Raw genomic sequence first — 23,602 nt, 5'->3', positions numbered from 1 at the left:
CCGGGAGGCACTGTGCCTATTTCCATGGAAGCAGGATTTTAATTCAGGCATCTCCTCAGTCGGTCGGGGTCCTGCCGTGTTATCACGGGTAACGAGTCATTGATGCTCTGCAGGGTATGGGCCCTGCTGCCATGATTAAGTCCATTGGCTTAGTAAGAAGAAAGATGGGAAACACAAAGATCTTTACTTCACACTTTCTCATCCAGAGAGGGGAGAAAACTAATGCAGATGAATTAAAACAGCTGAGACACAAAATTCAATCCGTTTCAGTTCATGACAGATGTCATTGCTAATTTAAAAATATGTTCAAAATGCTTCATTATTATATAAAATCCAGTATAGTTCTTATATCTGGCACTTATCAAGCTTCATCATCAACCCCATTTTACACATAGAGCATGTAAGCGATTAGTGTTTTTTTTAGCCCACTTTTACTTAATTAGTGATATGAAGGCATGCTGCGACCGGTTGCCCATATGTTCACCTTGTCAGAAAATAGCTGAGTGCTTTTACTGCTGTAAAAATGCTGCATAGTTGCGTTATGAGAGTGCCAAGAATGTCAAGAGAAAAACACTTTAGTGCCCAGTGGAACAGGGAGGGCATTTTCATTAAGGTAACCCATGGGAAGAAAGAGTCACAAGGCCAGTCTAAATCCCTGTGGCAACCAACTAAAGATTGCCCTTCAGGCACTCACCTGTCAATCATTGCAGATTTCCCGTGAAAAGACTGTGATTAATCCTAGTAGCCCCGCATTTGTGAGGTCTGCTGCCCGCACAGCCCTTTCTACTGTTGGGTGGGTAAGGTTTATTTGTCAAATGTATTTCATTCTGAAGATGATTTTCCCTGCATATATTAAGTCAGACTTCTGCTGAGAAAGGAAAGAAACTGTTGTAGAAAAAAAAATTGAATCCCTGCTCCCTATAGTAACAGTGTGTGGTGGTTGTGTTACAGTGAGGGAAGTATTTTGGGTCTCTGATCAATATAAAGGTGTTGTGAGTGACTTTATTCTATCAGAAAATATTTCTGTGTCTCTTTTTGCGGTATAAGAGGTCACCGAGTAAGTTAATTCTAAAAATGATGTGGATCATAAAGTACAGTTTCATAACAAGCAACAGCATGTGGAATCTATCTGTATAGTAAAGACAGAAGAACTTGTAGAATCACTGACCCCATAGACTTCCATAATTAAATGAACAGCATCCATCCATGAATGTATTCTACAACTCACCCACTTATATTAAAGATTAGTTATACATTATTATAGTTGTGGCTGCTTTTAGTGACAGGTGGATGCTGACACAGCAGCTGTAGCCAGTAGTTGCTCATTTGAATCACTAAGTGGATTGCTTAATTGTATTAACAGCTCATCCAAAGGGACTGTGCTCCAGTTTTTGTGGGGGAACTCTATTTGGATATTACTTTCTTGAAATAATTAGCAGGTGCCCATGTGTCTCTCTGATGCACTTTTAAAGTCTATAAGTGCTCTTCGGTAACCAACCGTGCTTGTGTCAGCTGATATCCTAGCAGTCCAGCATCTCGTCCACCGGAAGCAATTTGCAGCAACGTTCTTACCAGAGATCATAGAAAGTGACATTTAGCAACATTATGATGACAGGTGAAATAACCACTGCCAACATGAAGTGGGTGAGTCCCGAGTTAAACTCTTCTCGACTTGCGAGCAACTGAAGCAGCTGCTGGTAAGAATAAAGGCTACAAGTGGTATGACTGGATGGCAAATGAATCAGAGAATTGCTATGGCCATGTCCGCGAGCAACTGACCATAAACAAACAACCAAACAAAAAAGCAAAACATGACGAGCGAATCAAATCGCTTCCTGTGTGAACGCCCCTTAAGACATTGTTTACTTTAATCTGCATGCAAGAAACTGATTCTGGAAGACAAAACCAAACCAACATTATGTATTAAAGTCCCACTCGCCATTTGTAAGATTTTGAAACTTTGGCCATCTGGAAGCATATTTTTCACAAGCCCTTTTTTAGCAAACAAATAACGTTTGTTACAGATCATATAGTAAAAGAATAACTAAAACCACACATTTTCCCAAGCAAAGAATACAACATAGTGCGACTGTTTTTATTTGGTGGGAAAATTATTTCTGTATCACCTAAAAAAACCCAAAAACCTCCTTACCGCTTTTAAGCTGTTTGCACTGGGCTTGTGCTGTTTCAGTTTATTCGTATTCCTGAAGGTTGCATTCTGTATACCAAGTGAGATCTGACCTCTTGAGCAGCAAAGAAACCCTCTCCCTTGATGGAGTTATCATCTAAGCTTTGTTAAAAGTCAGGGCAGTCTCAGGGAAACCAAGCACTGAATGCAGAGAGTGTATTAAACAGTTCTCTGACTGGGAAAGCCAGAGCCTCAGTAATGGTTTGTGTTAGGTTGTTATTTAAAAATTCTAATGAAATAACATGTGTGCCATGCCTCTCAATAGCCAACTTGCACTTATCCACCCACATGTGGTGAATTTATTAAAAAAAAAAAAAGTATTGGCAGAAATCCCATAATCACATCATCACTGTCAGAATTTAATCATCCATTTAGTGACAGAAGGAGGATTTATAGAGACATTTTTAAACGATGGATTCTTAAGGTAGTTTCCCAACAAACACACATTGGTAAAAGAGTATCGTTTTGCCACACGTATGAGGTAAATGTACTGGGAAAGGGGAAAACAGAGTAAGCAGTGCCTCGCTATCCTTGGAGCCAGTTTAAGAAATGCCTGTGTTCCCTCAGCAGACTGTAGAGGAGAACTAAAGGTGGAAATGAACTGGGAGAGGTCATTATTCCTGGCTCGAGTCTTAGCGATCCATCTCCTCTATGGACACCTACAGTAGTAACCGCTCCAACTCCACTACTGTTATCTAAATTTGCCCTCTCTCCTCCTCCTCCCTAACCTGTCCCATTCCAGCTCCTCCACAAACACCCTCACAGACAAATATACTGGTTCGGCTACAACAAGCAATACCGGCATTAACGCTCACACTAACATTTTTCCCATCACATCTCAAGATATCACACGTTTGAGCATTTGGGCTTGTTAATATTTATACAGCTCACATTTCCATACTTGTCATGCAGGCAGATGCAGAGCATATGGCTTGTTGTCTGTAAGTGAATGATTGAATAATCAGTTTATAACCTTTAGTGGCTCATTCTCCAGGTGTGTCATTCAAGCCTGGAGCGGATATATACTGTGAAAAAAGGGAAATGAATAAATTACATCTGATAGATAGTTATAGTGCATGTGGAAAAGCAGAAGAGCTCATAATGACTTCTCCGTAGAAGTCTTGCACTTTGCTGTGGAATATTTTTTTTCTCTCCCCGTTCTTTATTTTCACACCCCTTTCCACCCCCACACTCTTCTGTACACTCTATTTCTGACACAACAGCGATGAGTAATGAATGGTTTTGCTTTGCAGTGGTTCTTAACAAGTGAGAGGATTGTATACAGTGTGTTCTGTCTATTGGGCTAATTAGTGTTTTGCTGGCACACCCAGGCAGAAACATCACACTCAGTGGCTACTCCTACATTGCTGCTCTAACCAGGTCTTCAGCCAGTAATGTTTGCTAGTGGGAGAAGAAGTGACAGTGGAGGCGCACCGAAGCTGCACTCTTATTTGAAAGCTGGGTGGTTTAAAGGACGTAGGCCACCTGGGTAGTCATTCAAAATAGAGCTATGCCTCACTGAGAGCAAAACTAATGGTGCACCGAGGGGCTACAGCTCCATTTATTAAGTTTTGATTTTAGACATTCAGGCTAAGGTCGTGGAGTTACATGTAAAATAAAATAACGCAACATATCAATGCATTTAGCAGCTATAAAACACTGTAAAGGTTTACCTTATGAACTCCATGAGATCTCAATATGTCAGTCTTGTTTAGCGCTCATGTCTGCTGACCCCAAGTGGTCGTGCTAAAAAAACAAATTATGTTGGATGCATGGATGAGTGGATGGATGGATAGATGTTTCAATGATGGATGGATAAGTGGGTGGTTGGATGGATGGATGGATGTACAAAAGCAGAAATTAAACATCAGGTATGTTCCTTCCTGGAGAACTGCATCTTTAGTGGAGACTTCACGTGTTGAGTAGATTCTCACCGATTCTGTGAAGAATACTGCTGTCTGTTTTATCACATCAAATTCCACTCATTATTCTTTAGCTGCTTATCTTACTCTATCAAAATTAGGGGCTGTAGCCTATCTGAGGGGAGTACACCCTTCAGTCCCTCCTTGTGATGAGACTCCATCTTCAAAGCTCATGAACCTTTCCAATATAAAACAAGGTGTAACTTTTCTTGACTTTATTAAAGCTTTTCATGAGTAAAACTGCAGAAAAGCATAAACCCATACTAACATTACTGTGACTCCACTTTGTGTAAAGCCCTAACACTGACAGGAATGCAAAAGGATATAGAGTCACTCCATACCAAAATCAGTTATTTGGCTTCAGTTAAATTTGACCAAACTTAAAATGTCATTGTACCAACATTTAAAACACAATAACTGAGAATACTCACGGACAGTTTCCAAGGCAACAACATAAACCCATCATCCATAGCAGAACAAGCTAGTCACACCATGTGCTCTGCCATGCCCCACTACCACTGACTGCACTTTCTTAATGCCATAAGGTGGCACTGTGGTTCACGAAACTTCTCAAACATTTGCATGCTTTGATACCAAGAGCAGCTCAGCATGAGCTCATCCTCCAGTGTTTACCAGTGCAACAAACTTTTGGTTCTCAATGTCTAATACTCTGCCCCAAACAACTTATTGCGTAAAAAACCTTCCTCTTTATTTTTCAGTAATAATGGGAACAAACGTTAGTATACAAACCTAGCTTTTTGTGTTTGCATCTTCATGTGACATTATCACGGTGTGGTTTATAAATACGTTTTCTGCGATTTTCATTTAAAAATGAAATAAAGGGTTCTGGTATAATTCATCTGATTGAACAGGTAACCCATGTACTTTAAAGCAGTTGCTGAGGCCTTGGTTCAAATCTGCTCCAAGGCCATTTACTGCATGCCTTTGGCCTGCTTTACCGCCTTCTCTCCTCTATCTGTCTTAAGTAAAGGCTAAAAAATACATTAAATTAATCAAAAACTGACCAATTCACCATTTCCTTTGTTCCATGCAAATTTCTACAAGCTACATTTCTTGAACAAATTTGTCTTTCCAGTGGAATAACCCAGCATTTTATATTTGCACGAGATTTGCAAACTTCAGATGATCCCACCTCTGAAATAATTTAGTCTAGTCCGTGCACAAGAAGTCAATGGACTTTTATTGGCTTCAATGTCTTTAATTTTCTTAATCGATCCGTATTATTTGTGTAAATACAATTCAGTATGTTGATCTGTGAATATCGATGTGATTTTTCTTTGTTAACCTCATGCTTTAGACTTTGTCCCTTCTCGTTCATCTTAAATCTTCCTTTCTTCAAGCCAAAGTCACTTGTTTGTAACATTTTCCCCCCAATCGTCCATCTTTCTTCTTTCTTGTCCGTCCTTGCCTCTCGGTGATGATGTATTAGATATATTTTGGAACACTAGTGACTGCCCTCCTGGATGTGCACCTGCTCTCCTTCTCACTCATCTGTCTTTCTCCTCTTTGTCTTACCATCTCTCATTTACCTGTCCCCCTCCATTCCTAGTTCTACGTGCCCCCCCACCCTACACTCACTTTCCCTCTCTCGCTCACTCTCTCACTGTGTGTCACTTGGCTGTCTTCAGCCAGACAGGCTTTTTCTTTATGGCAGCTGACATGTGGCAATTTCCTTTCGTTAATGACAAGAAATGTGCCAATTACCTCTCCGGATGTTTTACTGCCAATCAGACGCTAACGAGCTGTGAGCGTGAGCATTTGGATGTGTGTGTATAACTTTGTGTATCTGTGTTTATGTCTTTTGAATCTGTTGGCATGAAAGAAACCTGAACAAGTTCAATGTGACATGAAGTTTTCTGCACATATGCAATTAGTATACAGACTGTGTAGCTTAGTTCCTTTAAAGACTGGTACTAGATTAGATCATACAGAAGTATGCCGTGCTGTGATTGGGATTCTGTTCAGTTCAGGTTTATCTATATAACGCCAATTCACAACAGTAGTTGCCTCAAGGCACTGTATTATTGTAAGGTAAAGAACCTATAATGATACAGAGAAATCTCCAACAATCAGATGACACCCTATGAGCAAGAACTTGTCACCAGTGGGAAGGAAAAGAGGGACACAGGACAAAAGATGCACTGTTGAGCTGAGCCAGAGATTAATAATAACTAATGATATACATATAAACAAACACATAGTAAGTGAAAAAAGGTGAGTGAAGGAGAAACACCCAGTGCATGATGAGAAGCCCCCAGCAGCCTACGCCTATTGTAACATAACTGAGGAAGGATTCAGGGTCACCTGATACGCCACACTTATTACACCACATATGCATAAACAGACAGTCTGCAAAGAAGAGTCTGTAAAAACACTTCCACCTGAAAAAGCACAGGTCATGCTAAAAGTATTCTTTCACGACATATACAACTTACACACAATATTACACAATACACACTATACATATACATACACAATATTACAGTTTTTGATGCTTGCATGTTGCACTTTGAATTTTACAAAATTTATGTGTGTGTGTGTGTGTGTGTGTGACTGTGTGTGTGTATGAATTTCAGTGGCCCTAATCTTCTTCTGCAACATGTAGCTTTACCTGTTCAAAGTACGTTTCAAATTAACGGAGCATATGTGATATTGTACAAAGAAACCCTATCACATGAAGGAACATGCCAAAAAATAATGGTTTCATCCTTTAAATGTGCAAATTTGCTGCTTTTACTTTTAAGAAGTTTGATAATAAAACCTGCTTAAGCTACCTGTCAGCAGCAAACCTCAATTAAAAAAAAACCAAAAAACCAACAACATTAAACATGCATTTTCAGCCAAGTCTAAAACTTTTGTGATCTTTTCGAATGTCCGGAGCATTATCAGTTGCCTGACAAAGAAACCATCAGTCACAGCCCTGTAGCCAAACAACCTTTTATAAATGAGTCCTAAATATAGTCAGTACAAAATAATCGGTGAACCATTGCTCAGTTTAGCTCTCTCACACGTTTCCCCCTTTTGACATGAGTTTCTACCACTTTATATTTCTTGTCACTCTGTCTCCCTCCCACCCCTCCATCTGCACTGAAAAGCGCTTTTGTTCAATTTTTAATTACCTTCTCATATAAAAGTGCTCTTGACATCTGAACACAGCAAATTTGAAGAGGCAGCCTCTGTGATTGGTGCAAAATTGGATAACCACCTCTTTGTATCAACTGTCAATCTCTATTCTAAGAAGAGACCTTTCACTTTTTAATTCCCTGTGCCCAACACACACTGATGCAGGCACCAAAAGAGAAAATATTTATGTCAAAAACAACAACAACAACGAAAAAAAAAACAGCCATTGTTTCTCCTGTTTGCATCATTAGATTGTTTGCTTTTGGTATTGCTTGTGTGTGGGAACAAAAGACAAAAAGTGGCAATCAGATCACTGTCAAATCTTTGTTCTCTGAACATAGGGGTCCTTCTTTCTGGTAGTGCTGGAAATGTTTTATTCATTATTAAAGACTGAGGGTGACACACACATGTACAGAAAATGTATGGGACCCGTACTCAGTAACTCTCCTGATGCCTGCACTTAAATTAGTCAGTTCTACATATATAAATATACGTAGAATTCTATACATATGTATAGAATATAAACCTTCTTGTTATATTTTTACAGTTACAGTTTGTTATTGCCTTCTTTGTAGTGAAATCGTGGTAATGTACACAGCATATGTGACTTAGTTGTGTCGGTATAAAATAAGAGAAACTTTGTAGAAGATGTCTGACTGACACCTGAGCTGCTGTCAAAATAATTTAAAGAAGACAGCTCAATAGCAGGAAACAACTAACTATAAACACTCACCAGCCACTTGATTAGGTACACCTTGCTAGTACCAGATTGGACCCCTTTTTACCCTCAATCTGTCCTAATTCTTGCACAGTTCCTGCAGATTCAGCAGCTGTACATCCATGATGTAAATCTGCTGTTCTACCACATTGCAAAGGTGATCTATTGGATTGAGATCTGGTGATTGTAAAGGACATTTGAATAGAGTGAACACATGAATGGATCTGAATGACATGATGTGTTACCCTGCTGGATAAGTGTGTGTGTGTGTGTGTGTGTGTGTGTGCGTGTGTATATGTATATGTAAACTCTGTTTTTATTAATGATCTAGACAGAAGTCTAATGAACTAGGTTAACATAAAACATTTCTTTTTGCATGAGTTCCTTGCAGAAATTATTATTTTTTAAATAATGATGTATCTGTGAATGATCTATCTCCTATATATTGCAATATACAGTCTGTCATGCTGCACTTTGTTCTCAAGGGAGAGAAATGTTTAGTTATATTTAATAGACGGCAAGTGATGGAACTGCGTCCCTCGTGGCTCTGTGAGATTGATTCGACTGATACGTGTTTATAGAGGAAGAAATTCATAAGCACCAAATGAACAGTGAATATACATTAAGCTTACAGTGGTTCACTGAAATGCTCAGTTGATATTGTGTTTTAAACCCCGTCTTTTTTCCGATGTAAGTGTGTGATGGGGATAAGTGCCTGTTGATGTGTTGTATGCAACAATTTGGGACTTGTTTACTGAGAATTAACTGTGAAAGGAAGTATTTAAAGTCTGTATTTTAAGATAAGATAAACTTTACATAGCAAAAACTAGAAAAAGAAAGAGCAGGTAGTCTTGCTGAGGTGCGATGCCGGTGATGCTGATATCCCAGTGCATGTCATAGTGGGTCTGTATTCTCTTTTGAGAAACTCCTAACAATGCCGGTCTTACAACAATGGCCAGTGTATTCTACGTTTTCACAGCACAAAATGCTGTTTCTGTGTTGTTGCCTAAGAAATTCAAAAACAACAGTGACTGTTTTGTCTTGGCCAGTCTCATATCAGGTTATTGCCCTACTTTTTGCGATATTCTATCTCTCATGAGAAAGCCCCTTTATAAACATCCTGCTTATCTTTCTCTGTAGTCCTCCTTGGTGTCTTATCTCTTATCAGGCCCTGTTACTCATGGGCTATCACAATGCACAGGAAGTTAGCTGTTTGCCAGGCCTCTTCATCACTGGACAGTTTCTTTGAAGAAAACCAGAGAACCAGGAAATATTTTGAATCAAACTGGCTGCGGACTGTGAGGCGGCACATGTTTTTCTTTTCTCTCTTCTTGAAGAGAGAAAAGGGATCTCGGTGAATTACAGCAAATAAAGCCTCCAAATGATCTTCTGTTCCGCGATAGTGCCTGGAGTGCAATATCAGTTTCATTTGGAAAAATGAAACTCAAAAGAAAAGGTCAGAGAGCTTCTCAGCCTGAGGAATTCTGGAGAGTTTTCTTGTCTCTGTTGTCTGACAGCTTTAAGCTTTGTTCTAGGGGGAGAATAAAAAGAGCATGATAGCTATTGACTTTTTGTAGCAGGACCTCAGAGTAAACATAGTAATCCTGGCACTCACAGTTATTTGAGAGGTTAGACAGAAACTACACAAAAACCATCACTGTTTAAACACTTCACTTTGATTTTTGGTACAATTTAATGAGGTCAAACTGTCTTATATCTCCTTTCACATCCTCCTTTTTTAAAAAAAAAAAAAAATGCATTTCTGTTGCCTCCAAGCTCGCAGTTTTCTTTCTCACTTTCACATTCCTGATTTCCTTTGTTTGGTTTTTTTGTAGGTGGAGTGGCTTAAGAACGAGGAGGTTATCGACCCTGCAGACGACAGAAACTTCTACATCACCATCGACCACAACCTCATTATTAAACAGGCTCGCCTCTCTGACACGGCCAACTACACCTGTGTGGCAAAGAACATTGTGGCGAAAAGACGCAGCACAACTGCCACAGTTATTGTCTATGGTAACCTACAGTCTTACCTTTCTACACGTTAATACAATTCGATTCAAAGTAGTTTACATGTGTCTGACCAGCTCATTGTTCTTACCAACCACACGGCTGATTAGTAAAGTGAGACACTGGTGTTGAGGAAACTTCCTTTATGAAGTTCAGCTCGGCTCAAAGTAAAAACAAATTTCAAAGTCACTCTGCATACTTTAAATCTCCCCCTCTCTCTCTCATGCAGCGTGTAACATTCACTCATTTTGTTCCTACCAGAAGGTGTGCAAGGAATGGAAGATTTGTTTTTTTTCTCTTTTTTGATCTGCAGAGGTGCTGATGTGGCTGAGCTGTACTTAAAGAGACCCCTGCTGTGGTTTCACGCAGCCTCGCGCACTGTCTCTCTAACATCAGCTAACATGACTGTTATTGCACAGCACGGTTCTGACGTTAAACTTCAACAGCTGCTGGAGGCTACTTAAGACAGAACAAATGACACGTGAAGCAAATGTTCCTTTGAACCTCAGACATTGTTCTTTTTTTCTGTAGAAATGACTACTGGCTTGATAGCTCATTTAACTGAGGCCAGCAGAGTTCATCCTGTGCTTGATAGAACTTTTCATGGCTTTGCCAATTTAACTCTAAAAGGGAATAATAAAACAACTGCCCTCTTTCAGGTTCAGTATTATAATAGGAAGGCAGTGAGACAAGTGTCTCCTCAAGAATTTCATGTTACTAGCAGAGTATATTAGAGCCAAGTGTCAAAAAAGCACTTTGATGTCAGCCTGTCCTTTTCCTTTCCAAAGAGGACTACACAAGCATTCGTGTATACCCTGATTTCCTAAAAAGGCTGGGACTCTGTCTTAAGTGTGAAAGAGATTGCACTGACCTATAAATCAGTTAAACACTATATTCATCTAAAAGAAAAAGCTGAACATGTCAAAATATTGGATAGGCCAACAAAAAACAGTTGTTTAATGCTGCTAAAAAGAGAATCAGGACCCCCTGGAGTAACCTCTTACAATCTGTTCAGTTAATCTGCAGTGTTTCAGTTTGGGGATTGTATCATTTGTTGTATATACTGTAATATCATTAAAGGATTCAGAGAATTTGGATAAATCTCAGCACACCAGGGTAAAGTCTGCAAATTGTTATCGAATGGCTGTGTCCTTTGGCTGCTCATGTGGCACCAGATATGATTCTGTAGTGGAAAAGTGGAAAACACAGCTTGAGTTCAGAAACACTTCTGAAAACCTCTGCAAATAAAAACAAATGGTATAAAAATAAGATCCAGAAACGCTGCAGATTTCTCTCTGCCTCATCCTGTGGGCGATGAGCTGAAGGTGAGAAGGATGGTGGTCTTGTGGCCGGTGCACAGCTTAAGAGTATCAGTATCAGAAATGGTATGGGGGGAACATTAGTGCACATGGTATATGTGACCTGCATTGTTGATGCTAAACAGTATGTACATGTTTTGGATATGGGTCTGTAGTAAGTCTGTAGTCCAGGTGCTAAACTGGCCTGCCTTTGGTTCAGACCTGTTGGAAACATTTGTTTCAATGTGAAACAAAAATAGTTTTGCAAATCTTTTGCATTTTACACAGTCGTTCAGCTGTTTTGGAAATAAGTCTCTTTTGGAAAGGGGAAGCATAAGTTGACAGTGCTATTGTACAATATTACTGTACATGAAAGTATACACATTTCCCTGCAAAGAAGTGTGAGAAAACCTAGAGAATAAGGGCTATGCCTAATACTAGTGATATATAAATTAGAAGGAAAGGGAGCATGTTTATATCCCAGAGGTTTCCAGCAAAATCCCAGACAAAGATACTAGAAACAGTAAGTTGATAAGAAGAAAATGGCAGGGAGAGAAGAAGAAAAGAGGCGCGAAAGACAGAAGATAGAGCCTTTAATCATGGAGGAGACAAAGCAGACAGTAAATAAATGTGGGTCTTCCCCCAGAGTCCAATATTTTGGGCTTCACTCATAAGCATGTCACATTTGAAGGTCTGAGACTCCAAGGGGCCTGGTTCCACCATCTGAAATGCCACAGACTTGTTCTCAGCCACAAGCCCTGATGTCACTCCGCGCTGGATTTAGTCGCTGACAGAGATGGATGAGAGAGGGAAGAGAGGCATTAGAGGGAATCAGTGAATGGAAAATGCAGCAGTCTGACCAGAATTTACTGTCTGTCTGCAGTGCAAAGTAATTGCCCGATAGTTTAAGGTCAAAATGCAAAACAAAATGAACAATATTGGTACATTATATAGTAGGCAAATCACTTGAACCTCTGAGCTGGGCTTTCTTAGACAGTCAAATTAATGAGCTGGTCACTGAAAACAAACATGCAGAGTTTTTAATTTCATGGGTTTAGTTCTTTCACTCTAATTCACACACATTTGTGTTTTATTTTATTATTCAATTTAACAGTTTCACAGACCATAATCAAGTTATACTTAACATGTTTTACCACCGTGTGTTTCCAGTGAATGGTGGATGGTCGACATGGACAGAGTGGTCAGTGTGTAACAGCCGCTGTGGCCGTGGTTACCAGAAACGCACACGGAGCTGTACTAACCCAGCGCCACTCAATGGCGGTGCCATCTGTGAAGGGCAAGGCATCCAGAAGCTACCGTGTAATCCTCTCTGCCCAGGTATTAAAATGATAACACGCCCATGTGTACGTGGGCGTGTTGAGTTCAGGTGCACATAAACGAAATGCATTCAATTTGATGCGACTCTGTACGTTTGCACAAATTCCGCCCAGTTCGTGCGTCCACCGCACCCACTCCACCTGCTCGCGCGCTAAATTCATCTTCATCTTCTCATTTGTCATCTCGTTCGCTCGACCCTCATCTGTCCTGTCTGTTATGTGATAGTGGATGGCCTGTGGACAGAGTGGAGTAAGTGGTCCACCTGTGGGACAGAGTGCACCCACTGGAGGAGGAGAGAATGCAGCGACCCAGCACCCAAAAACGGGGGAAAGGACTGTGAGGGCATGGTGCTCCAGTCTAAGAACTGCACCGATGGGCTGTGCATGCAGAGTGAGTACCCGATTAATCCTCTGCGACTGTCTGACCTGCCAACAAAAGAAATCTCTTCACCCTTTGACCGGGACTTTCACTGTGCTCTTTCATCACTGCGCGCTGTGTTTCACATCCTCACATAACACGCTCACCCTGTCCTCACCCAGTCTGTTTCACTTCGCTCATACATAAACAATAAGACAAGCCGAAACGCCTCTCTGTCCTCTGCACTTGATCTGTTTCTCTTTATTTTTATGTACACAACAGACAAAAGCGTTTTTGATCAAAGCAACATAAAATCAAAAACCACCACACATCTTCCTGTGTCAGTTCTATTGCAAGCATAAGTACACGTTTAAAAAAAAAAAGTACTTGGCCGCAAGAGGAAGCAATCTAACTAATTATCCTTGTCATAAGCTGAGAATTTGGGAGGTATATTTGAAAATAATAAGTCATTATGCACTAATTACACAAAGGGGAGGGGGCACAACGACTAAACTGCTTTGATTACTACCTTTACTGAAAAACTCTGGATTCCTGCGTCCAACGATAGGAAACACAAGGCCACAAAGTAGCACGTGTTTGGACTCGCCCTCTTTTCCGAGCTGGCCTTTATGTTCACTGTAAAGTGAACAAATACATATCATTTGGTATTACAATAACTTAAAAAAAAACACAAAAGACATCCAGATGCACCAGCATTTTTTTTCTTTGCTTTTACTTTGTCTTTCAAGTAGCAAACTAAAGCCAGTTTGTGGTGCAGCCAGATATTTTTCTGCAGGCGGAGAATTGTTTTCTTCTCCTCTTTGTTCCAGTGAAGTTAAAAACAGCCACGCACTCCAGTGAAGCCAACAATCCTGCTTCCTCTGCCTTATAACACATTCACAGATTAGAATCGAGCCGCAGTTGCTTTGATGCACGTTTGTGTGTATGTGTTTGCATGCGTGCCGCAGTATTATGTTGTTACAGGGTGAAACACCTACATCCTAAAACATCAAAACTAAACCAAAAGTGCTAGTAGTGATTCTGTGCCTTTAATAAAAAGAGAGAGTCTGTGAAAGGGAGAGAGCATCGCAGAGTAAGTGAATTAAACTCTGTGTCTAGTTGCATAAAATTCCTATTTAATAAACATCTCTGTAGGTGTAGGACCCAATCGCTGTCACAAATGCCTCTGTCGTGTGTATAACCTATTACAGATGGTGATGTGACACTAATAATATAACAGCAGCTCAGCTGCTAGATGTATAAAATTTGAGACAGCTAGCGACTGCTGTGTGCAGCAGATCTGAGTTTTTGCTGCACCATAAGGTTGTAAACTGCTACCTGTTGATGTGGTGTAGCGTAGGTTACATCTTCAGATGCAGATGGCTGGTGGATCTGTATGCCTCTGAAGTAGATGCCTGCCGTCACACGCATGTTCTATATGTGCTAAGGACGGTGTTCAGGAAACGTTTTAACATCAGAGAGAGGTTGCATTAGCTCATTACGAGAGGGAGCACATATGTAAACGGCATATAGAAGCACGAGAGAGAGAGAGAAAAAAAATCAATAAGAAGGCCGTGACAGATGTGCTGTTATTTGTCTCTCTTCGTCTTGTTTTATTTCCCTCTGCAACACAACATATGTTCACCCCACACTTCCCTGCCCTTCTGTACACCCTTTGCAACTCAGCCTACACCAAAAGCATTAGTTCTTGGTAGATTGATGGCTAGTTTTCAGAGAATATAAAGCCATAATGATATAGATTTAGGATCATTTCAGAGATTGATTTTCTTTCTTTTCTTTTTTTTGGGGAAGCTAAAAGGGTGAAGCCACTTATGTCAATGCTAATGACCATTTCCACAAGCATTTAGGAGAACGGCCCATTATCTGAAAGCTCATGTTATGGCAAATATGATTGGGAATGGAAGTTGTGTGCAATCTGAACTCACCTTGGACCGCTGGTCTGCTCCCTCTAGTGCAGGGCCGTGATCTGAGCAAACACGTGTCTGTGGATTCCATTGCAGCTTGATCTTATTTTCTGTTGTTTGAATTTATTTAAATCATTTCAATTGCAGTCCATCACCAAAATCCACCGAAGGAATTTGATAGACCAGACCTTGAAATAGAACGTGGTGCTCAGCTCCATCACTGCCTCCTGCAGAAATACAACTGACTCGCATCAAAAAGAGTTGTTATAATTAACTTTGCAGCTTGTTTATCACATTTAGACTGTCAGGGAGTTTTCTGGGTGGGAGGGGTTGGATTTAACAAAGTTATGTGTCTTTAAATTGATCTAGAAAGGTTGCACTCTGCGTGTTTAGAGAGAAGTTCCCAACTCTTACACATGTAGAGTTTTCACTGTTCACTTAGCCTGGCCTGTCTAAATCTCTTTTTTGCACTCTCCCTGTGGTCTGCAGCTCTTGATACTGATGTTGTTTTTCAAGCCTTTGGTAACCCTGCTCTCTGACACGACATTTTCTCTGACATATTGATCTAGAGAGAGGGGAACACCAACTCCAGCAAGGGGACACGCTTCATTGCTATCGAACACCAGAGGCAGGACAGCCGTGACTCCTAAGCTTCAGTTCAGACTCTTAAGTTTCAGTTCAGCCTCCAAACACCATAAAGTTATATCCTCTGTGTTTTATATGCGGTTTCAAAGATTAGTTAAAATGTCAATAAATATTATTTGTCATGTAATTAGCAATTTCATTAAACATAGAAGAGTAAGGAGCCTTTAAATAACGTGACAAATGACTTTCTCTTCCCCAAATGACAGTGTATTTCCCAGAGATTGGAAATCTGTCACATTCAAAGGAGTAATTGTTAAAACACAGACAATGATTTCCTGTACTATGCTTCCCTCTTCCTCTCCCAGCTCTGTGTTGCCAATAAAGAATAAACTTCGGCGAGCTGACGTTTCCTTATGAGCCCACCCACTGAAGCATGCCTTTATGTCGGCTGTGCTGTAGACTCGGTTGGGCTGAATAGAAACTCCACAGGATGGGTTCAAATGGGCCATCAGTTAGACTGAATGCAACAGCCGACCTCCCCCTGCTCCGTCCCGGCATCCCGGTTGCCTGATTACATGTACACACCAATCCCATCTATCAGGCCATTGATTTTCCTGTCAGTCCACTTGTCTGCCTGTGGCTCTCTCCCTTTTCCAATAAGGACTTCATTGTTTGTATAGTTGTTTATGGATGTCCCAGGGAGACTGAATATTATGTGTGCTTGTGCACTATTCCTGGCTCTGTCTTTCTAGCCTGCTTTGCACTTCATTTCAGTAAAAAACCTGGCCACAACAAAAAACAACCGAGACCCCAGTTTGGGCCAAAAAACACACACACACACACACATACACACATAAAAAAAACAACCTATCTTAGCTGAAGATTTTTCTAATCTCTCAGTCGCATGTCTTCAACTTTCCACATCACTGTCCTTCAGCCCTTTTCCACTTCCTGCTTCCCTAACATAATCATTCCTTTTATCTCGCGCACTACCCTCTCCATCCACCTTCCAGTGACAGATGAAAGGCTGTAGGTTCTGCCGACTCGGCTGGAGCCCACACTTTATCAGCCCCACCATCCCCCTCACCTGCCAGCATCAGTCCTGCTGCTGCTAAGGCACTAAGCCCAGTTGATGGATCGCGCCACTCTCTTACAGAACCTCCATGTTTCCCCTGCTCTCCTCATCCATCTCCATACACAGATATAGAGAGGAGGGGCCAAATCAAGAAAGATCGCTTCCCCGTGCCATCACTCCTACTCATGAGTTTGTTGCTGTCTCATTTGTTGAGTTTGTTTTTCTGTTGGAAATTTGATTTTCATCATCCCTCTCCTCCCCCCCCCCTCATCTTTCTCTCTTCCCTCCCCTTCTCCATACCTCTCGCTCTACTATCCATATCCGCTTCTCTCTTCAAGGTTCCTTATATCAGAAGTCCTCTGAGGCAAAAGACAAGAGTGATATTGGAAATTCATGTGAGTTATTGTTTTGTTTTGTTTTTTCCCCCCATTTAGTTCTTTTTTCATTATTTCTGCATTCTTGTCACGTCTGCCTTTGTTTTGTTTTTTTTTAAGGCATCTTTAATGCTTTAATGTGCACGACCTGAATTTGCAGTCTTACATACAGATTTTCCTTTTTAGCAAAAAGCAACATTTCAGAAATAGCCATTTTGCACTAAAAGCATAAAACAAAACACAACAACGTGTCCATAAGTAAAATGAAAAACAATGTTTGCGAATGTTCTTCTGTGTCCACCAGCGAGTTATTGTTGCTCTTCTGTTTTTTACTTCATAACCACCTCAGGATATGATCCGTTTTGATCGCCCTAACCCTTTCCTCGTAATGAGTCTGTGCTAGCAGGCTGCTTGTTTACAGCCACGCTACTATTCTCGAAGTAAGAGCTGACCCTGCTCTTTACCCTGCCGAACTTTGCCTCACCAGCAGCTCATGCACTGTGTCAAGCAGACATTTTAACCTACCAGATAGTAAAGCTTTCGGAAATGAACATTGTTTATTGATCAGTTACCAGGCAAGAGCATAAACTCAAAATAATATTTGTTGTGACCTCCATTTGCTTTAAAATATCACCAGTTCTCATAGAAATATCCTCAGTATGTGTGTGTGCATATCATATATATATATATATATATATATTTCAAAATTCTCAGCTAGAAGAATTTTTGTAGGTTGTTCTTGCACAGTTCTTCTGTGGATTTCGGCTGCTTTAAGATTTTTGTCTCTTCATGTATAATTTAGGGCTGACTCAATGTTCTGGTCGGAGTGAGGGGCGAGGCTCTGTAAGACTGTTGCTTCTTGGTTTTAAAGGTCTTTGTAAATCTGTCTGTTTTTGGGTTGTTGTTAGTTTAAATGTGACCTTTTCAAAGAGCCCATTTGTTGGTATGTGCTATGGTTAAGAATTTGCACATCTATGCTGATTTTCTTTGGGGGGTGGGGGCATTATTTTCCATCTCTCACCCATCCCTTTGTAAATTTTTGCAACCTCGCTGAGAATGAAGTGTTCAAATAATCCCTTTCAGTTTCATTTCTTGTACTTTCCAACAATGGCTCATGTTCAAAGCGATGTATTAATCTAAGTGATACGTTTTAATGCGTACACTTAGCAGGTTGCTGCCTTTATCATCAAAGCATGAATAGAAGATTATTCGACTGAGGGGATATATGTTAAATAACTGCGGGGAAGCTTGGCAGAGGGAACGCAGTGAAATTACATTTTCAAACTTTCATCACTGACTCCCTGCTCTGTTTTCTGTTTGTGTCTGTGCTAGAAGAAGGATTAGAGGATGTATCTTTAATGCGATGTCTCACTCCAGGCTGAAAAGTCATGGCTGGGACATGCATGTCCTTCCTCACAGAAAACATCTATGGGAGCACTACAATATTAATACCCTTTTTCCCCACTTAAATTGTAGTCTTTCAATAAAAATTACAGAAATGATCTTTAATTGAAATGGAGGTCACTCTAAATATTATTCAATAGGGATTCATCAAGAAATTAAATGTAATATGATTTAAATAAGTGTTGAATAGTGGACTTATTTAATTACATTGAAATCCTTTTTATGGAATAAAAATCAAACCATAAGTTACTGGAAATGAAGCCAGAAAGGAAGTATGTGATTAAAATGACACAACGCGTGACTTTCACTTGTCACGAAAGCACTCTGCTCTTGGTTTCCATTCGCTCCGCTCCTTTATCCTCCTTTGTGCGCGAGAACACAAGAGACACAGACTGAGTGCCTTCTGTATCCCTGAGACACAAATGCTCAGCCATCATGCACGTCTTCAAAGCGCCCTGTATGGATTTATGGGTGACACTGCCATCTACTGGTGCAGATATTGTGCAATTTCAACACACACATCATCTCAAAAATTGTTGTGTCTGCCCGATCACAACACCTTTTTGTTCTCCTGTTGATAAGAGTGTGTTTGTAAGCATTTGCTTTGGCGTTTGTCTTTCTTTGGACAATGACTTCACTTGTGCAATGTCCATGCATGTGTTGAACAATACATGCATACATGCTCATACATGCCTTTTTGACATTTCGTGTCCTCCACATAAGAGCTTCACCCCCATTTGTCAACTTGGTGACAGTGAAGGACATTCCTTATCAAACACCAAAGAGAGTTCAGACTGTCAGTAGGCATCCATTAAAAGGTTTGATCTTTAATGAGAGCCCGTCTGAGTCTGTATTTCTAAAAGGCACATATATCCATGCCAGGCCTACTAATCACTGAGGCTTCTCCAGCTGGATAGTGGACAGAAAGTCTCTGGGAGGGAGACGGAGATGAAAGACAATTTGAGAAATGTGAGCCATGTCTAGATCTTATCTGCAGTGTGTAAGAACAAAAACAGAGACAGACTCTGAACTTCAGCACAGAGCATGGTAATTTGAAGATGAAAACATCGACATCTCTGTCTTCAGAACTTTTGATCTTGGTTCTGAGCAGAAATCTTTGTGTCACTGGACCGCGGTGGAACAGCCTTCTTTATTAATTGTGCTGTTTAAATGAATTTTTGTCACCATTTACTTTATTATATGGTTATTACATTGTTATTTTATCAAGGTCTTGCACATGACACAGTGCAGTATGTATTATTTCAAGAATTCTGAGGCCATTTTTAACATTCGCATACAAGATAGTGAACAGATGTTGGCGTGCCTTTTAGTGTGTCGCACATGTCCAAGCAAACAGTGAAAAAAGGCCAGATGATGTGTGTCAAACTAAGTTGCCTGCATCATTATCTCGCCTCAGTTTTAACAATCAAGAGAGCCTCGTGTTTTTTTTCATGAACTGTGTTTCCCACAGCAGGTCAGCATTAATCAAAAAAGACTGGAGCTATACTTCGTGCATTTATTTCTCAGTAGATAGTTATTAATATCCGGCTCAATCGTAAACCAGGATATTACCCTGCTGATAATGGCTTCATCACAAGTCCTGCATACTGAGAGAAAAAGGCTTTATGTCATAAATGGAAGCATTACGAGATCTTAAAAGACTTTTTTTTTTCTGTCTGTGTTTTTTGTCTTTCGTCCCCAAACTCCTTCTCCAGTGGCCCCCACTACTGATGATGTAGCTCTTTATGTGGGTATTGTGATAGCAGTGATCATGTGCCTGGTTATCTCCGTCGTCGTGGCACTCTTCATCTACAGGAAGAACCACCGGGACTTCAGCTCTGACATCATTGATTCCTCTGCCCTCAACGGAGGGTTCCAGCCGGTCAGCATTAAGACCGCTCGCAAAGGTGAGTTATACGAGAGAGGCGTGTGTGAGTGTTTGAGCGTTGGTTTTTCTATATATCAAAATGTAACTGCATCTCAAATCGGTACATAAATAGATTAAACTTTCTTCTGTGTGAAAGGTAAGTGCACCTTTGCTGTCCTAGAGTTGCCCCCTTTAATCCAAGGAACTTTTAGATCCGTAACTGTGTCACTGGCTTAAAAATGTTACCATTTTTTTCCAAGTAAAAATCCTTTCAGTTGCAAGATATTTGAAGAAAAGGCCATTTGAATGGGATTCTATAGCCCTCCATTTGTTCTTTTTGAGCCCATTATTAGTGGATTTCCTTTTGTCACTAGTATAATTATCCTGTTAGTTTCAGCTTTTGGGCAAATTGTCTCACAATATCTTCATTTGCTCTTTGATATCATGAAGAATTAATTGTTAAATCAGTCACTGCAAGCTGCCCAGATGCAGCTAACCCTAATCCATTACATTTGGTGAGCTGTTTTTGGTCTGCGCCAAACATTTTTATGTATTCTGACCAAACAGTTCTGCCCTCGATTCGCCTGTCTACATCACATTATTCCAAGACGTCTGGTTCGTACCTGTATGTTCACTGGCCAGCTGTGATTTTGCTCTAATGTTCTTTTTGGACAACTTTTCAACTTTTTCCTGGAACGCCTCTCATGCACGTCAGATTTTAAGATTTTTTGGTTGTATATTCAAGCACTTGCATCCCAACAGTTGCAAAATAAACCCACAAATCATGGGATCAAGTTTTCAAGCATTCCTTGATGACTTCTTTTTTGCATCAGACAGTCTGCTTTTGCTGTGGCAGCTGTTCCCACACATGGAAATAGCTATTATTTTACCAAGAAGTGTAATAAATTTAACAAATGAGGCAAAACTTAAATGCACAAAGTTTTGAAAGAACCTAATGTGCCAAATGTTTCCTCAAAACCTGCCCAAAAACCGTGTTAAAAACTGAATATTTTGTTTCCATAAAATTAAGATACAGAAAGTGGCTATTGTTGAAGCTTAAGCACAATTCAATCCTCTTTTAGTAAAGGTGTTGCTACTTAATGGTACAGACTCAGTTCAGCAGATTAAAAGAAATGTAATACTCGACCTTAGACACACCTGTGTTGTCAGGCATATGGAATGACTTTCATTAGTGCTGGCATTAATAATAGCTTCATTATCTTCAAAACATTACCTTAACCCACTGAGACACGTCTGACTCTGGAGGCACGTGCGTCAGCCGTGGTGAAACTATTAAAATGCTTGCTGTTGTGATGGGAGGCCACATTATGCCCAGTCATTAAAGCACAATAAGGCCAGTCTCTGTGTAATTAGATTTGGACTGTTGATGCAGGACTTAAAGTAAGTTACATGCATGAGGACAGGTCACTGTGAACTGGCCAAAAAGACAGCAGGGAGAGAGACAGAAATATGTAACTGTGTTGTAAATGATTAGTGTGAGCTTTTGGAAAGAGGAAATAAATAAATAAATAAAAGCAGAAGAGATAAAAATACAATGAAGAGACTAGAGACGAAGCTTTTTAATGTGGGACAATTCAAAAAGATAAACACCATCGAACAACAACCCTTGTTAAAGGTGCTGCTTCTGTCACCGCTCTTATAAAGTATAGGATAATTTGAAGCCAAGCCTATTTAAAACAGCTCCCGAGCAGAAGGCACTTTGGTTAAAGAATCTACCAATATTCAAGCTTTTTCATTTATTTATTATTTTCTAAAAGAAATCCAAACTCTGAAACTGTATAATGAAGCTGAATTTATATGAATAACATTATATTTAAATCATTTTACTTTCTGTTGATTATATATCCTTAACATTATCCTTCACCTTTACAGATATAGTTAATATATTAAGTATTATAATATAGATCGATGTTACTGTGGGGTTATTCATATTTCATATGTTTGAACCACCTGATCATGACAGAAACAATTGGTGGTGATTTAAAAAACAGTGGTGTTGGAGGAATCATATAAGCTGATCCACTTTACTTCCACCTTATCTCTGTCTTTCCTAAAGTAGCCTACTAAAAGCTGTAATTTATGTTCTATATACTGTATGAAGCATGCATAAAGCACATCACACACAATTTGCTGTGAAGAAGATAATTCATGGGTGGAAATGTCACATCCACCACAGTGCTCAGTGCAAACAAGGGTTAAATTGGAATTTGTAATGTTGGGGGGGGGGGTCTCTTATTTCAGTGTTGCCATCGGTGCGCGTGCTGTGTGCAGGAGCAACAGTGACAGGGGAAATATCCCTACATGCAAAGAAAAATTAGCGTGATTGATCTAATTTGACAGAGTATGTGAACTATAACAAGGTCTGATCTCCGCTGACAGCTCTCTGCTCTGAAATGTGGCAGTGTGTAACAAATTCTCATGTCTCTGTGTCAAATACACAGTAGGAAAGATGGTGTAGGAACTGGTGTTTGAATAGAAGAACCAGTTAAGGGAATCATTGAGATTTTGCGTTTTATGGTGCTAGACACAGGCATTAATGATGTGCTAGGAGATGATTGTGTTAGCTTTAATTACCAAGAAGTGGTGCAATTTGAGTTTCTGTGATATTTTGCTCAAATCTTGTTTGCTGGTCATGACATTTTGACTTGAGCTTAAGCCTGCAAGCCACGTTAATGCGACACTTAGCTGAGATTATCCCTTGTTAAGTAGGTCTCAGTTTCATCCTGCAGTCCGTGGCACCTGTGCAATCTAATTAACAAAAGAGGGGGGAGGGGGGTTATCTGAAACCTGGTTTTGGGGGAAACCTGAGGAAAATATACAGTTTTATATGAATGAGAGCTGAAGCATATTTTGTTTAATTTCCTAATACAGATTGTGAAAATATGGGCCATACATTCTTGGAGATGGATGTTGCAAAACATGCCCTCCAGTGACACACTAGTACTTGCACTACTTCTAGTTTATTACTGGAACAACTTTTCTGACTCTCATTAACATTTGCATCATTTAGAAACTTGTGAGGGGGTGGAGACAGTGGAGAAGCTGGAGGACAGAGAGGCCCCCACTGACCCTCGCTCCACCCACTCAGTCCAGCTATTGAACATTTATCCTACTGGGTAAACCGAACATTCACGATGCCATCTGTTACTCATAAATCACAGCTGCACCTATAACTTCTCTGACTGAGTAATGTTTCTTGGTGGTGAAGTGGACCTCCCTAATGAGTAAAAAACAAAAAAGCCGTGCTCCAGTCTCACTGATTGGTGCCAGCAGTTCATTTCCTCATGGATATATAGGCTTCAAGTTAGTTTCTTCCTGATTCCTTTCCCAATACATGTGTTAAGACATTTATTCTGCTTTACCCATGTTGTTTTCT

General features: G+C 40.2%; 1 protein-coding gene across 3 annotated transcripts in view; it reads left to right on the top strand.

Moving 5' to 3' along the window:
- unc5cb (unc-5 netrin receptor Cb) overlaps positions 1–23,602 on the top strand; it is a 129,515-nt gene that overhangs the window by 87,811 nt on the left and 18,102 nt on the right. The window contains exons 5-9 of one of the 3 annotated variants that reach the window (XM_085279614.1): positions 9,808–9,988; positions 12,451–12,618; positions 12,844–13,008; positions 16,899–16,955; positions 20,054–20,245. In XM_085279614.1, the coding sequence (XP_085135740.1) occupies positions 9,808–9,988; positions 12,451–12,618; positions 12,844–13,008; positions 16,899–16,955; positions 20,054–20,245 (763 nt within the window). The remainder of the gene's footprint in view (positions 1–9,807; positions 9,989–12,450; positions 12,619–12,843; positions 13,009–16,898; positions 16,956–20,053; positions 20,246–23,602) is intronic. The other 2 variants (XM_085279615.1, XM_085279616.1) reach the window with 2 other exon arrangements.

Source organism: Mchenga conophoros, linkage group LG7 (assembly GCF_057382185.1).
Source record: "Mchenga conophoros isolate Kocher_MC1m ecotype Shallow Benthic linkage group LG7, M_conophoros_male_GT1.1, whole genome shotgun sequence".
NCBI lineage: Eukaryota > Metazoa > Chordata > Actinopteri > Cichliformes > Cichlidae > Mchenga > Mchenga conophoros.
The sequence above is the reverse complement of the archived record's forward strand: the minus strand, read 5'-3'. Positions and strand labels throughout refer to the sequence as shown.